Source organism: Limanda limanda, chromosome 8 (genome assembly GCF_963576545.1).
Source record: "Limanda limanda chromosome 8, fLimLim1.1, whole genome shotgun sequence".
NCBI classification, from domain to species: Eukaryota; Metazoa; Chordata; class Actinopteri; order Pleuronectiformes; family Pleuronectidae; genus Limanda; species Limanda limanda.
In genome coordinates this window covers 29,253,933-29,280,321 of record NC_083643.1, presented here as the reverse complement: position 1 = coordinate 29,280,321, position 26,389 = coordinate 29,253,933, and the positions used below count along the sequence as shown (strand labels likewise).

General features: G+C 45.8%; 1 protein-coding gene across 1 annotated transcript in view; it reads right to left on the bottom strand.

The window, feature by feature from the left end:
* The window catches only part of LOC133009766 (cytosolic carboxypeptidase 4), a 194,409-nt gene extending 174,837 nt beyond the window's left edge, over positions 1-19,572 (bottom strand). Inside the window, exons 1-6 of the mRNA XM_061077300.1 lie at positions 19,519-19,572; positions 18,926-18,982; positions 18,433-18,496; positions 18,076-18,222; positions 8,899-9,030; positions 1,774-1,867 (exon numbers count right to left, since the gene is read on the bottom strand). Coding sequence (XP_060933283.1) covers positions 1,774-1,867; positions 8,899-9,030; positions 18,076-18,222; positions 18,433-18,496; positions 18,926-18,982; positions 19,519-19,572 — 548 coding nt within the window. The remainder of the gene's footprint in view (positions 1-1,773; positions 1,868-8,898; positions 9,031-18,075; positions 18,223-18,432; positions 18,497-18,925; positions 18,983-19,518) is intronic.
* Between the last annotated feature and the right edge of the window lie 6,817 nt (positions 19,573-26,389).

Here is a 26,389-nt window from a genome sequence, read left to right as displayed (position 1 = left end):
GTTTCACATATCTTGGCCTTAAGCTCAGGAGAGAGATCCAAAACATATTTTTAAATGCAACTTTACAGTATCAATAGAAAAACTCAAAGAAAATTTGAGTCCTGGAGAATATTGCCCTTATCCATGATAGGACGGGTAAACGCAGTCAAAATGGTAAGCTTACCTAGGCTTCTATATCTTTTTCAGAACCTGCACATATATTTAAATGCATCCTTTTTTAAGAAGCTCGATTCTATCATAGTCCCTTTCATATGGGGTTACAAATCACACAGGATATCCAAATCTCACCTACAGAAGCCCACTAAAAAGGGTGGTCTCGGTTTGCCAATTCTGAAACACTACTTCTGGGCAGCTAACTCCAGAGCTCTTATTTACTGGAATTGCAGCGGTGCAGAGGCGGAAAAGGACCCCTTGTGGCTACAGCTTGAGGCCTCTGCTGTTAAAAATTCTTCACTTCCTGCACTTTTGTTTTCCAGCCCTACCCTCATAGACAAGTCAATCCGACAGAACTTTACCCTAAAGAGTTCTTTGCGAATACTAAACCAGATAAAAATGGCTCGCCGGGCACCCTTATCCATACATGCGCCAATTTGCCAAAACCACACATAGTCTAGGTCCTGGGTAAGATTTGTATGGACTTCATTTAGCGGAGAATATCTCAACTGTTACAGATTAATATTTCCCCACTCAACAATGTGGGATGTGTGCCAAAATCTCTATCCTAGACGAAAGTCTTGAAAATGACAACAACAGGTGACACTATTATCACACCACAGGTGAATGGGACTTTTTTTCTCCTTTATAGATATCCTCATCAATTTCTACCAGATTAATCTTCATATTAAGAGAAATACTTTTTGTATTACACTTTGCAAATTAGGCAATATCACATTAAATATGCATACATATAAACTCTTGAAGCTTCAGATTTTCCTACACCGTACACCTGATTTGAAAATTGTAAATAAAGTATTTGTTAAAAAAGAGTTGTTAATGGCTATGACCCTTGATTTCTGAGAAAGGCTTGTCATTCAGCAACAGAAGGGGCTACTAACGTGGGACTAACTGTGAAAGAGAGCTCTTGAAGTGAGTGAAATATAAAATGTCACCCTTCTGACAATCAGGTGTTTTCCATTCCCCTGAAATCTCATTCAATAATATTTATTATTTACACAATAGGGTTGAAAAAAGACACATACTTACTATATCAGATACTACAGCCAAAATATAAATGACAGTGCTTTTAGTTAGTTTGTTAGATATAGGTAAGAAGTTTTGTTTCAGATATATTTAGAGAATATTAGTATTTCCAGTTAAGTTGAGTTTCTGGTACTCCTGGTTCTGTTGGCCAGTTGAACTGGGTAAACTGGAGGAATCTGCTATTTGCGTCAAATGTCTTCAGTTTTGACAGACTAATTGTCAGAGCTCAAAGAGGAGGACAATATCTTCAGGACAAATATGATAATTACCTGTAAATAAACACTGCAGTATGTATATGTATGGTGCAGCCCCTCTGTGATACAGTCTACTAGACACCATACTGCAAACATTTCCATCTGAAAACATCATTTACTCTTATTTAAAATAATACAGTTAAGGACACCTCACCTATCCAACTGAATGTTATTTTTAGATCTACCAACTACCGAATTATACAAAAACAAGTCATTGACGTAAGCCACTGGGTTCTGAGAAAAGGATTTCATAACCTCTGACACTAACTATTTATCTTCAGTTGTCAGATTAAAATGCAGATATACTGGGTATACATACTTGATGGTGTGCAGATTTTTGGTGGTATACTGAGGGATGAGGTGGAAGATGACATCCAGTCCATGGTTTTCTCCTATTAGGTTGGCTGCAGAAACTGTTAGCATAACACAACACATTTAAATACTATTGTTTTACAAAGGAATGATGAGAGTTACTGAGGTTAGTCAACAAATTTGTTTTAATACAGGTATTCTACCATGGAAAAGTAGGGGAGGAGGGAACACTTAGAGTAAGCTAAAACTAGCTCCACACTAAAAGAATACATAACATAAATAATTTTTTTTACATGAATACCACATAATCTGCTTTTTAAGCAGATTAATGCGTGGGATAAATGACGTGATGCCAATTTAGTCCATGTCCTGGGAATGATATACCTCTGCCTTAAAGATAAAAGCACATATATAGACCATAGAAGGTCATAGTTTCTATGATCCTGAGAGTTTAAGTCATGGTGTTCTGGTCTTGTGCACATTGGTTCCCTTAAAAACCTGATAAATACCCAGTTCCGCAATCTGGTCCAATAGTAAAACTGTTAACCTGTAGTTTACCAAGGCTTATTCAATTCAAAACAGTTGAGTCCTTTTTATTGAAGAAAAGGCGGCTTGTCTACTAATCAGAATGTTAATCCTCAGCTCCTCCTCGTCTACATGATGAAGTGTCATACATAGAAGCACTTTAAGTAGTATAAAGTACTTTGAGTGGAGCTAAGAAGCAGAAAGGAGCTATATACATTAAATCAATTTGCCGCATTTCATACGCCAAAGGTTTGGCTTTGAAATGTGCCCTTCTGCAATACCTCTCTATTCCGCCACAATTTCTGTTTTTCATTTTGGCTAGAATCCAATTTTCTTTTGACTTTCACTCTTGCATATTCTGTATGATCTGATATCTGTTTTCTTCTTGTCCACTCTTGCTATTGTCTATTATAATTTTTAAAGTGCAATGTGGAAGTTTTCATTTTATTATTTCAATTAAATTGAAAGGACTTTATTTGAATATTTCATTATATATAAGGTAAATTTGGAGGTGGTAGAGCGAACTGCTCTATTAGTAGGTAGGCAGGCATAAATGCTTGTACAGCCTCTTAAAAAATATTTTAAGTGCATGCTTAAGACGATACACACAGCAGATTTGGATCTGCACTGCTTTTTGCCCACTTGAGCTAATCTATACTGTGTCTAACTGCTAAAATATTTGGTGTTACAATACACCTACAAGTCTAGTGTGGCAATAAAAGCTGCAACATCGTCTTTCCCGCTAAAATTTGGGCGGCTGTGGCTGAGGGGTAGAGTGGTCATCCTCCAACCTGAAGGTTGGCAGTTTGAGCCCCAGTCTGATCCATCTGCATGCCGAAGTGTCCTTGGGCAAGATGCTGAACCCTGAATTGCCCCCCATAGAATAACAAAGTGCTGCGAATAGATGGACTGTATGAATGTGTGTGTGAATGGGTTAATGTAAAACTGTACTGTAAAGCGCTTTGAGTGGTCGTCAAGACTAGAAAAGCGCTATATAAATACAAAACCATTTACCATATTGGTAGTGAGTTGCCAGTTGTTCACTTAATCCTTGTAATCTTATACCTGTATCGTTTGCACCTGCCCCTCCACCAAACTGTACTTCCAGTCATATAAATGGTAATGCCATGTCTAAGAACATGCAAAGCAAACACACACAGAGGGGTGCTGCTTCATGATGTTTTGACAAAGACAAAGTTGCTTTTATAAGTATAGGGGCAGATGGATAATGGCTGGTTCATATGTAAAGTTTGTATCTTTGCTTGACTGCTACTTCATTGACAACTAGTTGATCAACCCTGCACATACCTATGTATTTACTTCACTCCGTGATTGTAGGATATAGTGCCGCGCACTAATACAGTTGTGTGGGTTCACGACAGGAGCGGAGTGATACGGGGTTCAGTGTGTTGCATCGGGGAATGCAAGTTGTTGCTGTTTGTAACGTGAGCTTGGAGCAAGTAATAAATGAGGATTAAAGAAGCCATCTCAGTTTCATCCCTACGGTTTCCAGTGGCCATATCAAATCATTACATGGTGTCAGAAGCGGATCCAATTCGTCATCTTGCCTGAGGAATATACAACGAGTTTTCTGAAGAGGAAGCTACAGCTGACGGGTACCACGACGGAGACTAGCAGTGAGGAAAAAGCTAACAGCTAACTGGAAATGGAGCAGTTTAAGCTACCGTCGCCGTTGGTGTTGACCGGCAACTTGGGAGAAAATTGGAGAAGATGGGAACAGCGCTTCCAAATATATATGACCGCGAGTGGTGCAGAAGAAAAGGACGAGAAGATCCAGGTAGCAATTCTACTGCATGCACTGGGTGAAGAGGCACTGGAAGTGTATAACACGCTTGAGAAAAATCTTGACGACGAGGATAATGAAACAGTGAGTGGAATTCTGGCAGCCTTCAAAGCATACTGTTTGCCGAAGAAAAATACAGTGTTTGAAAGATACCAGTTTTGGGCGCATCCTATGGCAGAGGACATAACAATTGAAAAGCATGTGACTGAACTGAAGAAGAAAAGTAAAGACTGTGAATTTGGGGCCTCTGAGAATGACATGATCAGAGACAAGATTGTGTTCAGCCTGAGCGATCAGCGCTTAAAGGAGAGACTTTTGAGAGAGCCGAATCTCACGTTGGAGAGAGCGATAGACACGTGTCGTGCTGCAGAGACAGCGAAGGCTCAGATACAGGCTATGGGTGCATCCAGAAACGAGACAGCGGTGCACGTGCTACACGAACGTAAAGCATGGGACAGAAAAACACTCAATAAAATAAAACCTTCAGGGACATACATGCAAAGCAAAGGACCGAGCACAATATGCAGAAATTGTGGAAAGTCACACCAACCACGCCAATGTCCTGCATATGGAGTAACATGCAACAAATGCGGCAAGCAGAACCATTATGCAAGAATGTGCAGAACAGGTCAGACACAGACACGTAAAACAGTGCACGAAATAGACGCTGAATTAGACGGACTGTTTATTGGCACAGTGAGACTTGATCAACTACAATCCAGAAGAGACAAGTCCTGGTTTTCATATATAAAAGTTGACAGCATGCCTGTCAAGTTTAAACTGGATACAGGAGCAGAGGCAAATGTTCTGCCACTTAATGTGTTCAACGCCATGACGAGGAAGACCAGACGGGAGAAGAGTGGAAAGTTTACTTTGAAACCTACGAAAACAGTGCTGATAGCGTATGGAGGGACGAGGATGGAGCCTGAGGGGATGCTCACATGTTTGACGTCTAAGGCCCAGGCAGATCTCACATTTTATGTGTCAAGGCACTCCACCGTACCCATCCTAGGCAGGGAGGCTTGTGAAGAGCTCAGCCTGATCAAAAGAGTGGACATCGACACATTAGCAGTGAAACATCCAGCGACGAGGGAAGAACTGATATCCCAACACCCATCAGTCTTCAATGGACTTGGTGATTTTGATGGAGAATATCACATTCACACAGACCCCAACGTTGCACCAGTCATACATGGATGTAGGAAAATACCACTCGCAAGTATAGACAGACTGAAAGTCACACTTGATAGCCTGCTGCAAGCTGATGTGATTGCAAAAGTGACTGAGCCCACATCATGGGTAAACAGCCTGGTAGTCACTGAAAAAAAAGACAAAAGCAAGCTACGGCTCTGTCTGGATCCCAGTGACTTAAATAAAGCGATCCTGAGACAGCATTACTCCATTCCCACAACTGATGATGTGCTGAGCAAACTGGCTGGGAAGAAAATATTTTCTGTGCTTGATGAGAAAGATGGTTACTGGCAGGTGAAGCTTGATGAGGCATCATCGCGGCTGTGCACTTTCAACACCCCGTGGGGGAGATACAGATTCAAACGCATGCCTTTTGGAATCAAATCGGCAAGTGAAGTTTTCCAACAGCGCAACTGTGAAACATTCTGTGACATTGAAGGAGTCCATATCATAGCAGATGATATGATCATCGCAGCATCCACAGAAGTGGAACACGATGAAATACTACAAAAGGTTATAATGCGAGCAAAAGAAATAAACGTAAAATTCAACAAAGACAAGATACAATTCAAAGTGGACAGTGTCAGGTACATGGGGCACGTGGTCACTGCAGAAGGAGTGAAGGCGGATGACACGATGATAAAGGCCATCACAGCGATGCCGTCACCTGAGGACAAAGCAGGGCTACAGCGAATGTTGGGCATGATAAAATATCTTGCTCAATATATTCCAGGTGAGGCCACCCTCACAGCGCCTTTGAGACAGCTGCTGCGCAAAGACATGGTGTGGCTGAGGCAACACGAACATGATGAGGCCATCAAGAGACTCAAAGAGGCCCTTACAAATGCACCTGTGCTCAAGTTTTTTGATCCAAAGAAACAGCTTGTTATACAGGCTGATGCATCTAAGGATGGGCTGGGAGCGTGTTTGCTTCAAGATGGACACCCAATAGCCTATGCATCAAGAGCACTGACTGGATCAGCAGAATTATGCTCTGATAGAAAAAGAGCTCTTGGCCATCGTGTTTGCTGTCAAAAAGTTTCATCAATACGCCTATGGTGTGAGAGTTATTGTCCAGTCAGACCATAAGCCACTCGAGAACATCCTGAGAAAGCCCTTGGGCGCAGCACCATCTAGACTTCAAAGAATGCTACTGCAGATGCAGCGATACGACCTGCATGTTATCTACAAGCCAGGGAAAGAGATGCTGATTGCAGACACGCTGTCCCGAGCAGTCATACAGGAACAAGATACGTCAGAAGACGACATGGCTGATGAGAGAGTGATCTATACCTTGGAGCCCACAGACGCTCTCAGCACAGAGTACCTAGAAAAGCTAAAAGGTGAGACACAGAAAGATGACGCACTGCAACTCCTGCAAAGCACACACAGAAAAGGCTGGCCACGCCACAAGAAACAGGTGGACATGCGAATGGCACAATACTGGCCCATCAGACACACTGTGTCTGTGAGAGACTGCATTATGTTTGCCGGTGACAGAATAATCATTCCGAATGTGCTGAGACAAGAGATGCTGCAAAAGCTACACATGGCGCATCAAGGAGTGCAAAGAACAAAAGCACTGGCCAAAAGACACTTTTACTGGCCTCAAATAGCGAGAGACATAGAACAAATGGTCGAGGCCTGCAGTACATGTCAACAGCTCCAGCCCAGAAACCAGAGAGAGCCGATGATTTCACATGACATCCCTGAGCTCCCGTGGCACAAGCTGGGAGCAGACATCTTCGAAATACAAGGTCAGTCCTACCTCTTGATAGTGGACTATTTCTCAAAATACCCAGAAGTATTGAACATTAGGGACAAGACCACCCACACCGTCATCATGAAAATGAAGTCAGTGTTTTCCAGACTGGGAATTCCAAAAGAGATAGTATGTGACCATGTTCCATTTGCAAGTCAAGAGATGCACAGCTTTGCAACATCATGGGGCATAAGACTCACTCATTCTAGCCCTGGCTATGCACAGTCTAACGGCCTAGCAGAGAGAAATGTGAAAACTGTGAAACTGGTCATCAAAAAGGCACAGCAAACTGGAACAGACCTTCATCTTGCACTTCTCACCCTGCGGAACACACCTGTTACGGGTATGGTCTACTCTCCAGCTCAGATGCTCATGGGCAGGATACTGAGGAGCACTCTACCAAGCTCCAGCGCCATTCTCCAGCCCGCAGTGCCCCAGGATGCACATTCGGCGCTCCAGGACCTACAGAGACGACAGCAACAGTACTACAACAGAGGCACGAAGCAGCTTCCTGAACTGAGCCCTGGCAACACTGTGCACATGGAGACTGCACAGGGCTGGCGTCCAGCTGTAGTTACAGCAGGGCGAGCTGAACCTCGTTCCTACAATATACAGACGTCATCTGGGCAACGCTACAGGCGCAACAGGCGCCATCTGAGGAAAACACCAGCCTGCGCCCAGGTGAATTCAGACTCGGATTCAGACTGCGAGCATGAGGATTTGCCAGAATCTTCTAGTACAGCAGAGGCTGCGGACTGTGATTCCTCACCCACACCGAACCTGACTCATACCAGGAGTGGCCGAGTCATCAGAACCCCCAAGAGGTTCAAAGACTTTCAGATGAATCGACATTAAGGACTGTGGCTAAATGGTGTACGGCGTAAACACAAGCTTACAGTCTGTATATCTGAAAAAAAAAAAAAACAATAACTGGAAACAACAGGAATATATATTGAGTTGAGAAGTGAAATGTTGAGTGTTGAAATGGTAAACTCTGTGTATATGGTTACTAATGAGGTCTACTTGAAAAGTGAAATGCTTGAATATCTGAAATGTTTTCTAGTGATATTCTTAGTTACTTATGTTCTTCTTACAGAGAGAAAAAGAAAAAGAACGATGTCATTCGGTCAGTTTTGTTGATATAAGCTAATTTAGAAGAACAACAAATTTTGTGTTGATAAGCAGTTAAAAGGCTGAAGTTTAATCTACATGTTGAGAAAGGGGGATGTAGGATATAGTGCCGCGCACTAATACAGTTGTGTGGGTTCACGACAGGAGCGGAGTGATACGGGGTTCAGTGTGTTGCATCGGGGAATGCAAGTTGTTGCTGTTTGTAACGTGAGCTTGGAGCAAGTAATAAATGAGGATTAAAGAAGCCATCTCAGTTTCATCCCTACGGTTTCCAGTGGCCATATCAAATCATTACAGTGATGAGCTGCCAATGCATCAGACACTTGGCAGGTTATTTTGAAACATCGCATTATCATATTAACAATGAGGATAATGGGAAATGCACAACACCTGTCATTCAATCTCATAATAGTCTAATAATCTGCACCAAATTGTACAAATGCATCGGTCCCAACATGATTTATAATTCCATTAATTTACTTTAAGATTAAACAATTTTAATTTCCTGTGAATGATAAAGATACACAGATCTGCACTAGATTTGGATGAATTCTTCCCTGGCTAATGCCCCATCCTCCCATCTAGTTTGGTTATTAGCTGTTATTTGGTTGTTAGCATATACTGATGATAAACAAACACAAGTGGAAACATAACCCCCTTAGTGATGGTACCAAATTGTTAACGTTACTGCTAGTGTGTGACTTTTCATGTTTTGATACCTGATGAAGAAAACACTTGGATGACCCAGAGACAGGCAGCAGCCATCTTGACATGTTTGGCATTGTGTTTTAGCAGATTCAGAGTCAGCAGCACAGCTCCAGTCTCCTCTGCCTTCAAACCAATTCGACTATCTGTACAAACGGATACAAATTAATATTTTTATTAAAATGAAGCCATAGTAAGGGCAAAATTTACAAAATGTATCCTAAATGGCCACTGATATCCTTATCTGGAGCTGTGTTCACGTTCGCACACACTGCACACAAGCCTTCGCCCAAGGGCACACAAGAGGTGCCGTACGTATTGCTACCTTTGCTAACATCACTCCTTTTGCGAGCATCGCTACTTCCGATAGTGGACTTTTAAAAATCTTCATCCAATGTCATTTATTTTATATTTTGTATGGTCCCTCTCTGTTAGTAAGTTTATTTCAATATAAAGTCAATACACCTCTACAAGGCTTATTATACCTGTTAACCAATCTTAAACAACTTGAATTTAAAAGTCGGGACCTCCTGTCTTTCTTCCAAGGTGATAGTTACTAACTAATAGTTACTTTATTTTCCTCTTTTTAGCTCAGAATCGGCCAAAGTCTTGATGAGACCCTTTACTATTATTGCAGGCTCTAAACCGTCACTTCCAACTCAGCCGTTACACATCAGTGGCCCCTGCAGTCACCAGCTCTAAATCCAGTCGGATGTTTATTCTTTTCCGTCTACATGTATTCTTTGCAAGCTTATGTACTTATACTATGTGTCTATGTACTGAGGTGATCAGAAACTGCATGTGGCCTGGACAATACCTAAGACAAACAGGTACAGGTGAAGGCTCAGTTCAAAGGCCTCTAATGACTGAGAATTAAATAGGTGTCCCAATTGCACTGCTAACCAGTGATTGAGTACACCATTAAAAAAACAGTGATCTAAAGCCAAAATCCACAATGGAAGTATGACAACATTAGAATTAGGACAAATCAGAAGCTCAGTCTTTGGCCTAGTATTAGACCTTTTTTTTTATCTCCAACACAGACAACTTTGGGATGTGGAGGTTTTCTATGGATTTCTAGATTTCCAGCACTATGGAGGACCATACATGACTTAAGTATAAATACAGAAAAAAATAAAAAAGGAAGAACATAAATTAATACAGAAATAAATAAATAAATACGTTAATAACAACAGAAATGTCTAAATAAATGTCTTAAATATAGTTACACATTTATTTATTCCCTGATTTATATTTTTCACGTTTTCAATCACCTTATGCTAATGAGAAAGGCGGGCCTAACCGCAGTCTCATGCAGGATTGGTTACAGTAGCGTAATTATCCAGCCTTTCAATGCTGACTGGTGTCCAGTAGCTGTTTGCAGTGTTGAGCCAGTTCACACTTAAAATGAACTAGTTCAAGTTCAGAGGGTTAGTTCAGGTTATTTTTTATTGGGATGATTAAGGTGTCAGTAATCCTGACTGTGAGCGTCTCGTGTTCTCCTGAGCACAAGGAGAGAGCATAGAGGAGGAGGAAGCAGAAACTCCTGCTCGGAAAAAAACAAGCCTGCAGCTTCTGCTCTGCACATGAAGCAGCTGATCTCTGAGCAGATGTGACCAGAGAAACTCTGTGTTTTCACTGTTTTACAAAGTCACTGAGCGGCTGCATCGCGGTGACGAGCTCAAGTCTCAGTTTCTGTCTCTGTGCGAGTGTGTGGCACTGAGGGGGGCGGAGCCCCGGTGCCTGTGTGTGCGTGTGTGTGTATAGCTCAGTTGACCAATCCTGCTCGAGACTGAGTTTGGGACCTCCTACCTCATTTACATATGAGACAATTAAATGTGGAATTAAATAAATGTTGAAATACATAAAAGTTGCGATAGATAAATAAATAAATGTGTTAAACTTATTCCCACATTCATTTCAACTTTTCTTTTTTTCAACACATTTATATTTCAACATTTAATTGTCCATATGTAAATTAGGTAGGCGGTCCCAAACTCAGTCTTGAGCAGGATTGGTCAACTGAGCTATACACACACGCACACACAGTCACAGGGGCTCCGCACCCCTCAGTGCCACACACTCGCTGAGAGACAGAAACTGAGACTTGAGCTCGTCACCACGATGCAGCCGCTCAGTGACTTTGTAAAGCAGTGAAAACGTAAGTTATGACCATAACTATGGATCTATGAGACCGACCGATGACCGTCACCACGGTCTTAACACGAATGATGTCCTCATCTCCCTATCCTCGAGACCAAATATCAACAATGTCACGTGAGTGACCTTAAGGGGGCTGGGCTCACCGCCCATAAAGCTCCCCGGTGAGCGCGGCCGCCTCCTCCTTGTCTGAACGCCTCAGCCCGTTCTGAGTGACAAAAGAGGGTGACGGTCATCGGTCGGTCTCATAGATCCATAGTTATGGTCATAACTTACGATCTATTTCGACCTCCCTCAGACCGTCACCACGGTCTTAACACGGATGACTAGTATCATCAGGGTCGCGAAGAACGGAGGACTCTATCGCCTCACATCCTCGCCCAGCAGCTGAGAGCAGCACTGCGGAAGCCAATGGTGTGGGAAGCCACATTGACCCTGTAGAATCTAGAGAATGTGCAGGGGGCACTCCATGTTGCTGCTGCACATATTTCTGAAAGAGGGACCCCCTTTAAAGCAGCCCAGGAAGTGGCCATACTCCTGGTGGAATGAGCTACCAAGGAATCTGGGACTGGTATGTTCTGTCCAGAATAGGCCTCAGCGATAGTATTAACGATCCAATGGGACAAACACTGTTTAGACACAGGGTGGCCGACTTTTTTACCCCCAAAACAGACAAATAACTGAGAGTATGAGCCCCTCAGAGACTTTGTGCGTGCAATATAAGCCTTCAGTGCCCTTACTGGGCACAACATAGGCAGGTCGGCTTCCTCCTGTAGTAGAGCCGGATCAGGTTGAAAAGTGCTGATCTCGATCACCTGATTTACCGTCTGATGGTTTATGACCTTAGGCAAAAACGAGGGGTTTGGCCAGAGAGACACACCTGAGTCACCTGCATGGAGCATATAGCCAGGAGGAAAGCTGTTTTGTAAGATAGAGACTTAAGGCTGGATTGCCCTATGGGTTCAAAGGGAGACTGCATCAGGGACCGTAATACCAAGGGGAGTTGCCATGATGGAGCCCTGCTTGGTCGCAGGCGGTGTGCTCCCTTAATGAACTGAGACACTAGAGGGTGTCTACCAACTGTAACATCTCCCACTGTCTCATGGAAGAAAGAGATTGCGGCAGTGTATACCTTAATGGTGCTAGGTGCCCTGTTAGAGTCCAAAAGTGACTGAAGGAAACGGAGAATCAGCTCAATAGGACAAGCGGCTGGATTTTCCTGTCTGTTGCGACACCATGTAGAAAACACACTCCATTTATGGCCATAGTTAGCCCGAGTGGAGGGAGCCCGGGCATTGTCTATGGTCCTCAGGACAGCCTCATCTAACCTTTGAGAGAGGTACTGAGAAGGGGCCAAGCCCAAAGCTGCAGGATGTCTGATCTGGGGTGCCATATCTGAGCTTCTGCCTGTGAGAGGAGGTCTGCCCTGACTGGCAGGGCCCATGGTTGACCGTGAACCAGGCGAAGGAGCGTTGGGAACCAATGCCTCCCTGGCCACCTGGGGGCTATTAACAGCACCTCGTAGTGGCCCGAGGTAACCCGGTTGAGTACCTAGGGAATCAGAGGGAATGGAGGAAAAGCGTACAACAACCCTTCCGGCCATTCTTGAGATAGTGCATCTAGGCCTAGGGGACCTCCCTGGTTTTCCAGAGAGAACCACATCCTGCAGTGGGTTGTCTCTGCTGATGCAAATAGATCGGCCTGAGCCGTGCCAAACCGACTCCATAGGAGGGATACAACCTCTGGATGAAGTCTCCATTCTCCTGGGAGAGGACCAGTCCTGGACAAGAGGTCTGCTGCTCGATTTACAATCCCTGGGATAAAGATTGCTTTGAGTGAAGCCAGATGCTGAAAAGCCCAAAACAGAAGTTTCTGTTCCACCTGGAGGCAACGCAGGGACCTTGTGCCTCCCTGGTGATTTATATGATACACAGTTGAAGTGCTGTCTGTCCTTATCAAGACATGCCTGCCCTGGATGGAGGAAAGGAGAGCCTTCAGAGCAAGGTGAACCGCTCTCAACTCCAGAACATTGATGTGTTCGCCACCCCAAGGGGGTATCCACGGCCACGCACCATTCTGCCTTCCCAGACTGCTCCCCAACCTGTGAGGGAAGCATCTGTCGTCACCACTGTCCTCCTCGAGGGAATGTTCCCAAGGGGGACTCCTTGGAGCAAGAGCACCCGGTCTGCCCATGGGCGTAAGGCTTGGAGACATGTGCGTGTCACACGAAGTTTCACGTGTCTGTCCAGCTTCGGGTTGAGCTTGAAGGCATTCAGCCACCTCTGAATTGGCCTGGCCCTGAGGATGCCCAGAGGAACAACAGCTGCTGCGGCTGAAATCATCCCCAGCATCCTCTGAAAGCTGATAAATTGTAGCTGCCTGCCGAGACGGAATCGTTTCCGGAAGACTAGAATCTTCCTCACCCTCTGAGATGTGAGGGATGCAGACATTGTAAGGGAATTCAAGCAAAGTCCCAGAAAAATCACCTGCTGCCTTGGCTCGAGGTTGCTTTTCGTCACATTTACCTTGAAACCCAAGGACCGTACATGCGACAACACCCTCTGGGTATCCTCTACAACTTGGCCAAGAGATGGAGCACAAATCAGCCAGTCGTCCAGGTAGGGAAGGATTTTTACTCCTGACAACTGGAGAGGAGACAAGGCCGCCCCAACCACTCTGGTGAACACCCTTGGTGAGAGGGAAAGGCCAAATGGCAGGACCTTGAACTGATAGGCTTGCCCCTGGAATGCAAACCGAAGAAAAGGTCTGTGGTTTGGACAGATGGGCACATGGAAGTACGCGTCTTCCAGGTCTATCGAGGTGAACCACTCTCCTCTTTCGATAGATTCTAAGATCTGACCCGTGGTCAGCATCTTGAAAGGAAGTACCTTTATGAAGGCGTTTAATCGCCTTAGGTCCAAGATGGGACGTATTCCGCCATCTTTTTTCGGCACGAGGAAATACGTGGAGTAGAAGGCAGTGAGCTGTTCGTCTGGATCTACTTTCATAATTGCATCCTTCTGCAGAAGGGTTAAAATTTCCTGTGCCAGGATTTGAGCCTGGACTGGGTCCGTGACAATCGTCATGCGGATCCTGGAGTAAGGGGGGGGCCGCCGCCGAAACTGAATTCTGTACCCCTTTGATACTGTAGCAAGCACCCATGGGTCTGACACAGTTTCTTCCCAGCTGTCCAGGCATAGCCGAGAATGAAGTTCGGCGGGTGTCCCCCCACCCCTAGGCTGTACCGCCCCGAGGTCCTTGACCTCTGGGGGGGCGCCTCCTCTGGGGAGCACCTCTAGTCGAAAAACGGGGATAGAACCCACGTCGACTTTGTGAAGGCTGTTTGGAGTCACCAGAGGCTGTGAATCCTGTAGCCTGTCGCCTGTCATTCACCGTTGGCTCCTTACGGGCCCAGGATGATGATCGGTGGGGAGGCTGGGAGCCCCTAAGTTTATACCTGGTAGACGCAGCCCCTCTGAAAGTGCGCTGTACTGACTCTCTGGTACGCCGAGACTGTTCAGCCTTATCTAACACACCCTGGGAGTCAGGATGAAAAACATGTGCCGGCACGACTGGCATATTGGTCAGTTCTTTCCTGATATTCTCGGGAAGAGTTGTCTGTGCCAACCAGATCTGCCTCCGAGCTACCATGGCAGATGACATAGCTGCACCAATGTCCCTTGTTAACTGGGAATGAGTGACCAGGGCAGAGTCTATCAGGCTCATGGTGTCCTGGTCCTCTGGGTTGGCTGTTCTCCTAAGAGCTGCCAATAAAATGGCGAGTGCATTGCCCGAGCGGGCTGCTCGTGTGGCTGCATTATAAGTCCGAGACACCAGTCGGTCTGACTTATCACACTCTTTCAGGGGACAGCGTGGATTGGTGGTTACCCGCTCTGGACCCAGAGATGTTAAGGCTGCCATCTCCCGCTCAACTGGAGGCATATCCCCAATACCTGTTTCAGGAGCATACTGATTCTTAGTCAGTCTCCGGCAACCTGCATTGAACTGAGGTGCCCCACTTGGGATGTTCCATGCTTTCCTGAGCATGTGCAAATAGTCACCAGCCACAGGTACAGTAACTGATTGCTGGGTCTGAGTGATGCCGGCCCAAATCCCATCCATTGGAGCAGGAGCCTCAGTTGGAACATTGAGCCCCACAATTTTTGCCGCACTTGAAACCCTTGAGATGACGTCCATGGGTGAAGGCTCACTTTCACCCATGTTGCTGAGGTTGGACGCCCCCTCACATTGTGTGGATTTAGGCTGTTTTAGCCCAGCAGCACCCTCAGACTGCCCATCACTTTCAAAAAGGGAATTTTGAGCATAGAGAGAGAGAATGTCAGGGTGAACCACATTCTCCTCCTCGATGCCCTAGCTGTTGTGGCCGGGTACTGGGCCTCAACTCTACCCAACCTGTCTGACAGACCACGTATGGCCGCTAGGATTTGCAGCTGAGTGTCATCATGCTGACCAGCTGGGTTCTGTGAAGGTTTTGGAGCCTGTGTCTCGCTTGAGTCCCGCCTGCGAACAGGGGTGTGCTCATGCCCACGTTTTCGGGGGGCTTTCCTTGAGGTGTGTCCCCTTTCATTTAGTTTGTCTGGTAGAGGCTGCACGGCCCCAGCACGAACAGACTGCTCCACCCATCTGGCTCTTTTAACACGCTCCTCCACAGGCAGTTCCACTGCTGCCACACAGGGGTTCTCAATATCATCCATTAAATGTGCCATGCCCAAACAAGTCGGGCATTCACGGTGGCCATCTCGGGGATCCATGATACCCCGGCAATAATGGCACAAATGTAAGGACATTTATGTGTTACTTTTGTGATTTAAGAATAAATATATAAACAATAGCGCCCAGCAGCTACGGATAGCTGGTAAAGGGGATCTTATAAACAGGCTAATCACAGCTGGCCAATATCACATAAAACGAAGGAAGGGGTGAAATAACTAATTCACCTGAAAATGCCCACTGTATGCCTGCAATGGCAGAAAACAAGGGGGGTGGGGGGGTGGAGAGAGAACAACATCCCAGCCACTGCGAACAGGGCTTTAAGGGAAACAAAATAGCACCTACAAAGGGTGATAACCAATAACCAACTGTATTTTATACAGGGAACACAGGCAAACAATCCCACCTGCTGCGCACAGAGGCGAAAAGGGGACACTACCTGGCCTCAAACACGGTTTATTTATTCATTTTTGAAAGGCAAATAAACGTGAAAAGGTTGGCTTTAACTCACCTCCACTCATTGTGCGCGAACGCACGAGGGGGAGTTGGAGAAACCCCACTCCCTGCGGACAGCGAGTTACGGGGTGCCTTTTTCAAGGGGGGTGGGGGGGTGGAGAGAGAACAACATCCCAGCCACTGCGAACAGGGCTTTAAGGGAAACAAAATAGCACCTACAAAGGGTGATAACCAATAACCAACTGTATTTTATACAGGGAACACAGGCAAACAATCCCACCAGAGGTGAAAAGGGGACACTACCTGGCCTCAAACACGGTTTATTTATTCATTTTTGAAAGGCAAATAAACGTGAAAAGGTTGGCTTTAACTCACCTCCGCTCACTGTGCGCGAACGCACGAGGGGGAGTTGGAGAAACCCCACTCCCTGCGGACAGCGAGTTACCGGGTGAGGAGGGGGGGGCACCCCCGATCCAAATCAGTTTTAAGGGATATATTATTTATTGATTAAGCTTCCCAACTTTTCTACTCACTCCTGTAAGAGAACAAACTCTGTATGGACACAAACAGCACGAGATAAACAATACTTACCCAAAGCTGTGAACATGAGTAGTTAGTGCCAGGTGCAGCTAATTAAGCTGCCTGAAACAAAGAGCAGAGCTTAACACATGCAGTGTAGCCCTCTGCCTCACTTTTAGAGAAGGAGAAAACCACAAACAATCCTCAGGGACACAAGGCGCCTGCACAAAAGTGTCGGATTGATAAAAGTGGAGTCCCAAAATATCTTACTTACCTGTCGGTCTCGGATGAGGCGAGTGAAGAAAAGAGGAGGCGGCCGCGCTCACCGGGGAGCTTTATGGGCGGTGAGCCCAGCCCCCTTAAGGTCACTCACGTGACATTGTTGATATTTGGTCTCGAGGATAGGGAGATGAGGACATCATTCGTGTTAAGACCGTGGTGACGGTCTGAGGGAGGTCGAAATAGATCACAGAGTTTCTCTGGTCACATCTGCTCAGAGATCAGCTGCTTCATGGGCAGAGCAGAAGCTGCAGGCTTGTTTTTTTTCCGAGCAGGAGTTTCTGCTTCCTCCTCCTCTCTGCTCTCTCCTTGTGCTCAGGAGAACACAAGACGTGACGCTCACAGTCAGGATTACTGACAATCATTCCAATAAAAAATAACCTGAACTAACCCTATGAACTTGAACTAGTTCATTTTAAGTGTGAACTGGCTCAACACTGCAAAGCATTGAAAGGCTGGATAATTACACTCGTGTGACCAATCCTGCATGAGACTGCGGTTAGGCCCACCTTTCTCATTAGCATAAGGTGATTGAAAACGTGAAAAATATAAATCAGGGAATAAATAAATGTGCAAATATATTTAAGACATTTCTTTAGACATTTCTGTTGTTATTAACGTATTTATTTATTTATTTCTGTATTAATTTATGTTTTTCCTTTTTTATTTTTTTCTGTATTTATTCATTCATTTATTTTTTTATTTATTTATACTTAAGTCATGTATGGTCCTCCATACAGCACAAATATGCAGCAGATAAATCTGGAGAAATAATGTGATGCAGTCAAGTCAACAAAAAGCAGAAATAAAAGGAATGTTTCCAATATATTGTTGAATTCCTGACATAAAAAAGAGTCTGTTTAAAGGCAAATATACTGTATATAAACAATCTTAAATTAGTGTGGTATTGCTCATTAGGTGCTCAGTGAGTATAGCTACAATAATCTTGTGTTGAACTAGTGTGTAAGAAGTTCGATTAAAGAGTCAAAATGATATAATTGAGTTTCCCATCACCATCATTTTTTTTACTTTTGATCATTTCTCACCTCTGTGTCCAACTTTAGCCAGCAGGTGCAGCAGTGGCAGCAGGACAGTGTAATTGGGACAGAAACTGAGGCCAGTGTTGACCAACACAGACAGCAAGGCCTCGCTGCCACCTTTATTAATTAAATAGTGGATACGACGATCTGAACCTGAACAGAGACATAACGTTGATACAAAACAAATTATGTTATAGAGCTAAATTAATAGTGAGTTTCGGTGAGAGTGGCCCATTTTGTTGTTGTTATAATGTCTCCATGAGTCCATCAGCAGACATTAGCAATCAGCCTTAATTTCATGGTGTCTCCTCCCACATCACATTGAATACAGCTGGTGTTGGTTAAAAGCTGATATTAGCTCACCAGCTGACAGAAGTTCATCCAAGACATTGAGGATGTTTAAGGTGCTCGCCACATCCCCTTCGTTCTGCAGACACAAAAAAAACAAAGAAATATAAATAAATGCAAAACGTTTTCTTTTAAATTGATGGATACATTATTATATAGCCATCTATCTATATATCTTCAGCTCAATGACATGTTTTACAAAAAGATACTGTGAAGGTCTGGCTAGCTATCCAACCAGCTTAACGCTCTCAAAAAACTTCACGGCAGAGATGTCAATTTTTAGCAAACTTTAATGAGTTGGTGAAACTGTAAAAACAATATAGACATGACAGATTACAATCCGGCTCTCAGAGCTACTTCAATAACATCACACGCCGTTGTCAACATAATACTGTGTGGCAAATAACCTTCTGGTTGTAAAGACACAATTTCTAAACAACAATACTTACAGATGATGCGTTAGCCCACAGAAGAATAACACAACTTATGTGTAGAGCTGACGTCACACCTTGACCCCTGGCAATGTTATGTACCTGAACTGCCCAAAGGGGTTGCTGTTGCATAACTAAACATAATACACATTTGAGGGACAGAACAGATACAGAAACAACAAAAGAAAAGAAAATGCAAACCAAAATATAAGCAAAAACCAGATCGTCTCATGCATAAAACATTTTAAAAGCTCTACATCTCCACATTGTTGGTCAACATAAAGAAAACAAAATCAGTTTGAGAATAGATGTTGCATCAACATCACCCAGGTTGTTAATCTTATTTCTCCGGCTGAGATTAATGTCCATTTTCCCTTGACACAGAAGAAAACTGAAAAGTTGCCCCTTTCTTTTTTCTTTTTCAATGTACTTGTGACCTAGAATGAAAGTTTGACATGAAAAACTTGATTAAATAAAGTAAATATCAGAGTTAGAAAACGAAATAGAGGAGACTGTGAAACACTGAAAAACTGTCTTCCTCTGTGGACAGAAGGGACCAGTGTCAGCAACTTCTGGATTTATTACAGAGACAACCGCATTGACGGCACCAGTTCCATGAAGGACCCTCCACTGTAGATCCCCAACTCTCTTAGTTAGAGGTGGTTTGTACAGTGTTCTCCACTCCAGCCTCTGAGCCTTGTTCAGGTCCAGGTGAACCCTTCATGGAGAGTCAGCTCAGGCTTTTAATTTGTTTTGGTTCAGTAGTTTGACAAATAAATAATACAGTGTCTTACCTGCTCAAATGCTCAGGTTGTTGTCAAAGACATTGTATAACGGACATCCGGGCTGAGCGATGTAGAGAGAGGTCACGCTGTGGGACAGCTTCCGCATTTTCTCCAACTTATGTGCACTATTTCGACGTTTACCCCAATTTTCACATTGTTAATTAGTCAAAACGTTAATTCGCCTATTTTCTGAACCGAGTTGGCTGATAAGTGATGCCGAGGAAGAAGCAACAGGTACAAGAAGCCTCCTCTCCAGCTCAGGTAGCAACAATGGCTAACGTGGAGGACTCGATAACCCTCACTAGTCTCGTACAAGAACTTGACAAACACAGGGCAAGCTTGGCGGCAGAACTAAGAAAGGACCTCTCCGCGTCGCTGGAGACCTCCCTCATGCCTATACGGACGTCGCTTGAAACCATCAGTGCTGTACCGCACTCCCACGGCCAAAAGATAACGATCATTGAGCACACGCTAACCGCCCACAGTGACGAGTTAACGGAGCTAACTACAAGAGTCGGCCGTCTGGAGAAAGCTAACGTTGCGCTAGCATCCAAAACAGAGGACCTCGAGAATCGCTGCAGACGGCAAAACCTGAGAATCGTCGGCGTGCCCGAGGGGCTGGAGGGAGGCTCACCGGTGGAATTCATATCACGGCTTCTGCAGACAGTTATCGGAAACGACATCTTCCCTGAACCACCAGAGCTGGACAGGGTGCACTGTACACTCACCCCGAAGCCCGCGGCGGGACAGCGTCCCCGAGCCATCCTGGTCAGATTCCTCCGGTATCAGGACAAGGAACGTGTGCTCCGCTGGGCAAGGTTGCAGAGGGATGACATCAAGTTCAGCGGTAACAAGATCTTGTTTTTCCCCGACATGAGTGCGAATCTGGCCAAGCAACTAGCGACATTCAGGTACATTAAAGCTAAGCTTTACGCTGCTGGAATCGCTTTTTCCTTGCGCTACCCGGCTCGTCTTTGCATCACTGTCAACGGCAGCAAACATCTCTTCGATACTCCAGCTGCGGCAGAAGGGTTCTATGAAACGGTTAAAGGGAGCTCTCCAACCAGTAGGGAAGGTTAACAGATGCCAGCTGAAAGGTTTGAATATACTAACGTTAAACAGGGTGGGTGATAGCTGGCGCTGAGCTCACATAATTAATCTGCCTGACTCATGTTTTGCATTAAGTTAAAGAAGACTTCTGTGTTCAAGTACTCTGAAAATGTTTGAATTTGGGTAAATGTAGAGTGAAGTTTAACTTCACATGATGTTTTATTATAGTTTGCACGTGTCATGTATGGGTTCAATATTGGGAGCAATATTGAACCCATACATGGAACAATGGAATTACACTTCCAGTTTGGAAGTGTAATTGTTTTGTAGACCTGCGGCTCGCTTCGACCGAAGGACAAGCATAGGGTTTGGAAACACCAGCAGACTGTCGTATGCTGCTGAGCGTTTCTATTCTTTGTTTTTCGTTTTGGGTTGGGAAATATGGGGGGGCATGTTGGTCTCACTCTTGGAATACAAATGTCGTGAATACCCACTGTTTGGAGTACAGCTGGCTTCATATACTTCCTTTTATTTGGTTACATTTCTCTCAAGTGTCATTTGGCAGGCCTATATATGAGTGAAGAGACTACATCTAATAAGACAGATAAGCTTCAAGTTAAATTAATTTCATGGAATGTGAGAGGATTAAATGGCCCTGTTAGGAGAGCAAAAGTCTTTCAACATCTTAAACTCCTCAGTGCTGACATCGTCTTCCTCCAAGAAACCCACCTCAAGATAAAGGATCATATAAGGCTCCGACGACCGTGGGTAGGACAGGTATTTCACTCAGTTTTTGACTCAAAGGCCAGAGGGGCAGCTATTTTAATTTCGAAAAAGATTCAGTTCATACCAGAAAGCATAGTACCTGACTCTAATGGACGCTTTATCATGGTCTTGGGCGGACTGTTTCACTTACCTGTTATATTAGTCTGCGTCTACGCTCCTAATTTTGATGACAGTCAGTTCATGGCCACACTTTTATCTTGACTTCCTAATATGGATACGCACTATTTGATTTTAGGAGGAGGCCTAAATTGTGTAATGAACACTCAGCTAGATCGCTCAAGCCCTAGAGTGACCAGTTTATCAAAAATGGCGACAACACTGCAATCTTTCATGGGCGATTATGGAAGCTGTGACCCCTGGAGATCCTTACATAAAGATATTAGAGTCTATTCCTTTTATTCTCACATGCACCATGTCTACTCAAGGATAGATTATTTTTTTATTGATAAAGTACTATTACCATCTGTACATGTTATTGAATACTCAGCGATAGTCATATCAGACCACTCCCCGGTCTTACTAGATTTCAGATTTGACTCCCCTTTGGCAGGAACTCCACAATGGAGACTCAATACATCACTGTTGTCCAGTGATGCTTTTTGCTCTTCCATGAAATAAGCTATTGAAAACTTTCTATGTTTTAACCGCTCAGAAGAGGTTAGTTCAGCGCTACTTTGGGAAAGCCTCAAAGCTACAATCAGATGACAAATAATTTCTTATTCCTCTCTGTGGTAGTGGGGGATGGTCAGCGTCGGCTACAGGAGGGAGGGAGTGGAGATAGGGTTCTGGGATCGGTGCCTGGGAGAGAGTCTAATTGTACTCAGGTGTTCCAGTTCCACTATTGACTCTCTTATCAGCAGTAGCGAGCTGGGGATAGGGACGAGCATCACAGGAGCCAGTCCACGCCCGGACGAGGAACGCTACGCTGCAAAGCGAATTGTGATATGCTTGTGAGAAGTTTGGTTTATGTTTTGTATGGGTGTCTGAAGAAATAAATAAGCTACTGAGACACACTTACCTGTGTCCCCCCTGATTCCTGACAACTAATCCACGGTGACAGAGAGATCCTGTTACAGTGGAGCCCAACCGGATCGTTATGGAACAAGAGCGGGACCAGAACCCGACACAGCCGGCGGTGGCGCTCGGCCAGATGACGCCATGCTGAAGGAGGACCGGCCGTTCGCCTATGCGCAACAGCTGCGCGATGCGGCTACACGGTGGCTGCAGCCCGGGGGCTCCTCAGCGGAGGACACGATGCTGGGGAAGGTGGTCCTGGAACAGTTCTTGTGGGGGCTACCGGACCGGACCTCGGCGTGGGTGCGATATCACCGACCAGCGACGCTGGAAGCGGCCGTCACTCTCGCGGAGGACCACCTCGCCGTGCATCCTGACGGCCAGGGCGGAGGCAGCCGCTCCCCCACACGGACCCGACCGACCCCAGCCCCTCGGCGAAGGGGCCCTCCTCAGCCCCATAACCCGGGGCGGGGCCCACCGGATCCCCGTGTTAACCCTGTTTTGTCCCGTTTCTTTCACCCGCAGGTCCCAACCGCTACAGGCACCGCTCAATGGCTAAATGGCTTGATCCTTTGTTGTTTGCAGTGCGGGAGGTACCCCAGGCCTCCACGGGATTTTCTCCCTTTGAACTTTTGTTTGGCAGAAAACCACGGGGCATACTGGACCTACTTAGAGATACTGGGAGGAAGGTCCTAGCCCCAGTAAGAATGAAATTCAGTACGTCCTGGACTTGAGAGCGAAACTCCACACACTGGGGCGGTTATCACGGGAGAATTTGCTCCAGGCCCAGGCACGTCAACAGCGCCTGTACAACAGAGGAGCCAAGCTTAGACAATTCACACCGGGAGAAAAAGTACTTGTATTACTTCCCTCTTCTAGCTCTAAATTACTCGCCAAGTGGCAAGGGCCCTTTGTGGTCACACGGCGGGTGGGGGATGTCAATTATGAGGTTGTGCGTTCTGACAGGGGTGGAGCCACACAGATATACCACCTCAACCTCCTTAAAGCAGGGAGAGAGGCAGAGCCTGTCTCTCTGGTGTCGCTGGTGAGTGAAAGAGATGAGTTGGGACCCGAGGTACCAAATTCTATCAATCCGGCCTCGCTCCCTTGTGATGACCATCTCTCCCCGGCCCAGAGAGCAGAGATTGCCATGTTGCAGTAGCATTTTGCTGACGTGTTTTTTCCCCTTGCCAGGACGCACAAAGCTCATACAACATCACGTTGAGACTTCCCCTGGGGTGAGTGTGCGTTCACGACCCTATAGGCTTCCTGAACGTAAAAGAAAAATTGTTCAGGAAGAATTGGCAGCTATGCTCAAGATGGGGGTAATAGAAGAGTCTAACAGCGCCTGGTACAGCCCCATCGTTCTTGTCGCCAAGAAGGATGGGTCTGTACGGTTCTGCGTGGACTACCGCAAGGTGAACGATGTCTCACGGTTTGATGCATATCCAATGCCCCGGGTCAACAAGCTCCTGGATCGGCTAGGCACTGCACGTTTTTTATCCACACCGGATCTGACCAAGGGCTACTGGCAAATTCCCCTATCTCTAAGGAGAAAACGGCCTTTGCGACTCCGTACGGGTTATACCAATTTGTCACACTGCCGTTCGGGTTGTTCGGGGCTCCGGCCACTTTTCAACGCCTCATGGACGGGGTGCTGTGTCCGCACGCTGCATATGCCGCCGCCTACCTGGATGATGTCATCATTCACAGTGACACCTGGGCGGAGCACGTGCAGCGGGTGGCCGCAGTGCTGGAGTCTCTGAGGCAGGCGTGACTCACGGCCAACCCGAAGAAGTGTGCAGTTGGACGGAGGGAGGTTCGGTATCTGGGGTACCACTTGGGCGGCGGGCAGGTGCGCCCTCAGGTGGATAAAACGGCAGCTATCGCAGCCTGCACGCAGCCCAAGTCCAAAAAAGAGGTGAGACGGTTCTTGGGTCTGGCGGGGTACTACAGGCGGTTCATCCCCGCGTTCGCTGACCTGACCAGCCCACTGACCGATCTGACCCGGAAAAGTGCCTCAGATCCGGTCCAGTGGTCGGAGCAGTGCCAGCAGGCATTAGAGAGGGTAAAACAGGTCCTCTGCGGGGTCCTCTGCGGGGACCTCTCCTCCATACACCTAACTTTTCTCTGCCCTTTCTCTTGCAGACTGACGCGTCGAACAGGGGGCTGGGGGCGGTTTTGTCTCAGCAGGTAAGGGGTGTGGACCGCCCGGTGCTGTACATCAGCCGTAAACTGTCAGAGAGAGAGGCCAGGTACAGCACAATAGAAAAAGAGTGCCTGGCAATCCGGTGGGCGGTCGACACCCTTCGATATTACCTTCTGGGACGCTCTTTCACCCTCTGTTCGGACCATGCTCCGCTCCAGTGGCTCCACAGCATGAAAGATGCCAACGCGCGGATCACTCATTGGTATTTGGCCTTACAACCCTTCAAATTCAAGGTGATCCATAGGCCGGGTGCACAGATGGTTGTGGACGGCTCCCCGGCCTAAGTCGAGCGGTGGAGGTATGTGGTAGTGGGGGATGGTCAGCGCCAGGTGTTCCAGTTCCACTAATGACTCTCTCCCCTTATCAGCACTAGCGAGCTGGGGCAAAGCGAATTGTGATATGCTTGTGAGAAGTTTGGTTTATGTTTTGTATGGGTGTCTGAAGAAATAAATAAGCTACTGAGACACACTTACCTGTGTCCCCCCTGATTCCTGACAACTAACCCACGGTGACAGAGAGATCCTGTTACACTCTCATTCTAATAAGCTGCGCAAAAAGAAGCAAACTGACGTAATGGATAAATTATCCGAATGTGATAGGCAATATGCAATAAATCCCACCCCATAGCTGTACCAACGAAAAGTTAACCTCCAAACTCAGTTTGATCTCTCTTCGACGGGAAAGGCTGAATATACTATACTAAGATCCAAAGGCAGGTTGTATGAGTATGGTAACAAGGCTAGTCGGCTGCTGGCTCTCCAGCTCAAACATCAAGCAGCATCACGACACATCCCCCAAATCAACACTCACGCCGGGTTCACACCGGACGCGTAAGCGCAGCGTCAAGCCTTAAATAACAGCTGGCTCCCATCCACTCCCATGTTAATCCTTTGTGCCGGCCCCACCGGAGGCTGAAGTGCAGCGCTGCGCCAAAGCTGCCTCGCGTCGTGCAGCGATCGTTTCGGCGTGAGTCTATCTTGACGCGTGCAACCAGGAAACACAGTGAAAAAGGATTTTAAACAATATTGATGACATATTTGATATGATATAAATGATAAAATATGTATTCCCCTTCTGTTGTCCTGGAGTTTTAATTTGACAAATTTTACCAATCACATTATTAAATGTCCCCCTCTGCCCATCCATACAGACACACAAGCAGTCATAAAGATAAAAAGAGACAGGTGTGTGTGTGTGTGTTTCTACGTATTCTCCATATAGGCTTGAGTGGAGAATACGTAATTTACCCTCAACACCCGACATTGAAAGGAGCAAACAGCGGAGAAGTTCTTGAAGATGGATGACATTAAATTAATAATTGAAGTGGAGAAGTAGTACAGTGAGCTGTATGATCCTCGGCAGTCGGAGTTTACGCTTACGCGTCCGGTGTGACCAGCCTAGTGCCGGCGCGCTAGGGATTAGGGCTTACGCGACGCTTTCGAGTCCGGTGTGAACCCGGTGTTAGTCAACTGGTCTTACAACATCTCCTCTGGAGATCAATGCAGCTTTTAAATAATTTTATTCCAATCTATACACTTCTGAGCCCCCTCCAACGGACTTAAACATGAATTATTTTTTTGATAGCCTAGAAATACCCACTATAGATACAGCAACACGGTTATCACTAAATCAGCCAATAACTGTAGAGGAAATACTTAGCAGCATTAGGCAAATGAATAATTCTAAAACACCAGGGC